The sequence below is a fragment of the Etheostoma spectabile genome, chromosome 15, assembly GCF_008692095.1.
Source record: "Etheostoma spectabile isolate EspeVRDwgs_2016 chromosome 15, UIUC_Espe_1.0, whole genome shotgun sequence".
Lineage (NCBI taxonomy): Eukaryota > Metazoa > Chordata > Actinopteri > Perciformes > Percidae > Etheostoma > Etheostoma spectabile.
This window is the reverse complement of record NC_045747.1, coordinates 10,998,950-11,002,046: the sequence shown is the minus strand read 5'-3', so window position 1 is coordinate 11,002,046 and position 3,097 is coordinate 10,998,950. Positions and strand designations below refer to the sequence as shown.

The 3,097-nt window shown below is 42.1% G+C and overlaps 1 protein-coding gene across 10 annotated transcripts in view; it reads right to left on the bottom strand.

Moving 5' to 3' along the window:
* dnm2a (dynamin 2a) overlaps positions 1-3,097 on the bottom strand; it is a 36,299-nt gene that overhangs the window by 21,827 nt on the left and 11,375 nt on the right. For all 10 annotated transcript variants that reach the window (XM_032538547.1, XM_032538545.1, XM_032538544.1 and 7 more), the window contains exons 3-4: positions 2,915-3,064; positions 1,946-2,149 (exon numbers count right to left, since the gene is read on the bottom strand). In XM_032538547.1, coding sequence (XP_032394438.1) covers positions 1,946-2,149; positions 2,915-3,064 — 354 coding nt within the window. The remainder of the gene's footprint in view (positions 1-1,945; positions 2,150-2,914; positions 3,065-3,097) is intronic.

Sequence of the window (3,097 nt, the reverse complement as noted above, 5' to 3'; positions counted from 1 at the left end):
CACAGCAGCGGCACCCTCTGCAGGCTAAGGCTCAGGTTGAAGAGATACTGGAGAACACCAGAGAGCTGACTAGGAGCAGGTCTTCAGGACCCTGGGACAGATGCCGTCAGGGTAAGCAGCCTTGCGCTGGTGAAGCCTCTCCAGCTGTCTCCTCACCTGGCCAGATGTGAATGAAAAGCAGGGAGGGGTGCTTGAAGTGTCCGTGGGGGGAGATGAAATGTGTTGTAGTGGTGGGGGTAGTGGGCAGACTACAGGGGAATGAGGGGGGAGGAATGGGAGCAAGAGAGGGAGGGGTGGAGGCAGTGAGGGGGTGTAGGAAGTTGGTGGAGTGGTAGAGGAGGCAGGGGATTGCTGTGAGCTAAAATAACAGTTCAGCTTGTTTGCTCTCTCATGGCTTCCTGGTGTTTGTCTTCTTCTCCCCCCACACCCGTTGATCGCTTTCATCCCTGTCCACACCTCCCTCATATTGTTCTGTTGGAGACTGGCCTCCAGCTTCTTCCTGTAGGAGTTTTTACACACCCTCAGTTTATCCCACAGTTTGAGCTGTACTTCCCTTAGCTCCTTTCTGTCCCATGACCTGAAACTTTCTTCTTCTCATTAAGGATGACTTTCAGGTCACTGGTGATCCACGGCTTGTGATTTGGAAAGCAGCGTGAGGGTGATGTTCTCACAGAATTGTATGTATTCTGTGATGCAGCCTGTCAGGTTATTGATGTCCTCCCCATGTGGCTCACAGAGCACGCCCCACAGAGCACACAGGATAATACGGAGGAAAATACTGATACACAGAACAATTATGTCAGTGTCTTTGACCCTTTCTTAAGAAACTGAAATATAAAGCAACTCATTACATAATATGCAAAAAAAATATTTGGAGTAGAGATACACCGATAAGAACTTTATGGCCTTTGGCCTGCTAATACCGATTTTAGCCAATTCTGATTTCATATTTTCTAACCACTGTAAGCACACACAAAAATATTTATTTTCTATCTTTTCGTTAATAGTACACTTTACATAGAATTTTTTTTAACAAATAATCAATGCCTATAAAACAGAACTATATAAATTACTCCTGGTGTGGGAGATTCACACACATCTAAAGTCCAATACTATAGAACAACAATTTCCTTCTTTTCACATCCAATATCCAACTAAATAAATTTGATATATTTAGCAAATTAAACTTCTGTATGTATGAAAACAGGTAATGGCAATACAATAATATATAAATAGCAAAAATAAAATAAATATAGCCTTGCAGTATAAAAACATTTCTCAAAACATACACACAGGCCTGTTAGACCGTCAACAGTAACGTTACCTGAAAACAGCATGTAGTTCCTTTTTTTAAGCAAGTTTGCTTCATTTGTCATTGTACATAAATATGAACAATACCAACGGGCTTATCTGCTAACGTTACGGTTGCCTCAGAACAATCCAGCAAAAAGAACGTACCCTAGTGTACGGTTACCTGAAACGCATGATTTAACGTCACCGCTCATTGTAAACATGGTTTAGAAACTAAACTAAATGCTGAGGGAAGATTACTACGTTTTTAAATGTTGGTTTTGAGCGATATACACCCGCACTAACCTGGAAAGTTTTTAAAACAGTAACGTTAATACGGTGTGTCGGAGGAATACACACAGCGTCTCCTGCAGCGGGGCGGCAGAGGCAAGGGACCGTCACTGCAGCGTTTGCTAACATTAGGTTCTCTTTCTTATCTGGGGTCTGATAAACCGTAAATTCATCTAAGTCTGTTTGACTGGCATTGAAATCGGCATATATCAGTCTGACTTGCCGGTCCAGGCCGGTCACGTGAAAACCAGCCAATTCCGGTCACTGGTCGGTAAATCGATTCATCTCTACTTTGGAGGTTTATGTGTATGTTACATTGTATTCATAGGCCTGCTCCTTGACTTTTGAATTACTACATGCTTACCCTGTGGGTCCACTTCCTTGGCGATCTTCAGAGCGTCGGAGTTGGCCAGGTCAGTGTTGGCAGGAGTGACGGCCAGGATCAGACAGCTCTCCTTGGTGATGAACTGCAGCAGCATGTCCTTGATCTGGTGCTCGATGTCTACGGGCTGGTCTCCGACGGCAACTTTAGTCATTCCCGGAAGGTCGATCAGGGTCAGGTTCAGTACTGAGTAACATTGGCAGAAGTCATAACAATTAGCCTAAATGGTACCTGAACCGATACTTTAAAAGTACAGAAGAAAACAAAAAACAACAGTTGGTAACATTAGAGAATGACTTGTTTATTGCTAAGGCAATATTGTTAAAATTTAATTAAATATTGAATGTTTATTTTAGTAAGATTATTTCACTTGTCAATTGATGAAAAGAAGAACCACTAGATGGCAGAAGGGTTCTTTACAACTACATTGAATGCACTATGAGCTTACGAGTTGCAACTGAACACACAATTAAGTCCCGTCTACTCTATGTCTATAGTTGCAGACTGTTGTACGTCCCGGTGTTAGAATCCTTTTGAGTGTATTTCAACAGTGTTTGAGCCAGCTACTAGCGGACGTAAGTCTAACGTTGCCTGTAACTTCTGTTTTGAAGAACCAGAGCGCAGCGCAGGCATTTAAGTGGAATTGAAATAAGGCACCGAAATCTGCGTTGTCATTCAGTCTGGTAGATGCCGGTCGTTTAGGAACCGGTGCAACAATACTTAGAATTGTTACATTTAAAGTAAGAAATAAATGTGAAAATGTCAAATTTGACTGAATTCCCCGCAAGGAGATAAAATAGTTTTAGACAGCTATTAAGTGATGGACTAAAAACACATTAGAACATTACAATATGGTATATCATATCATATAAAATGCAAATGTACTTTACGTAATCCAAAGAGCAAAAAGTGTTTACGGTATGTGTATTCTTTATGACTTGTGTCCATTACCATTTGGGGAATAGACTCTCAGGTTAATTGGGATGGAAGAGATGCCTTTGTTGGAGCCTGTTATCCTGTCGGTCTCTGCCTCAATTTCCGCCCGCACTTCATCAAAATCCACAAACTTCTTTCCTTTGCAGTGCAGGAATTCAGCGTATTCTAAACACAGGGGCAAAGTGATGTACACAAGGG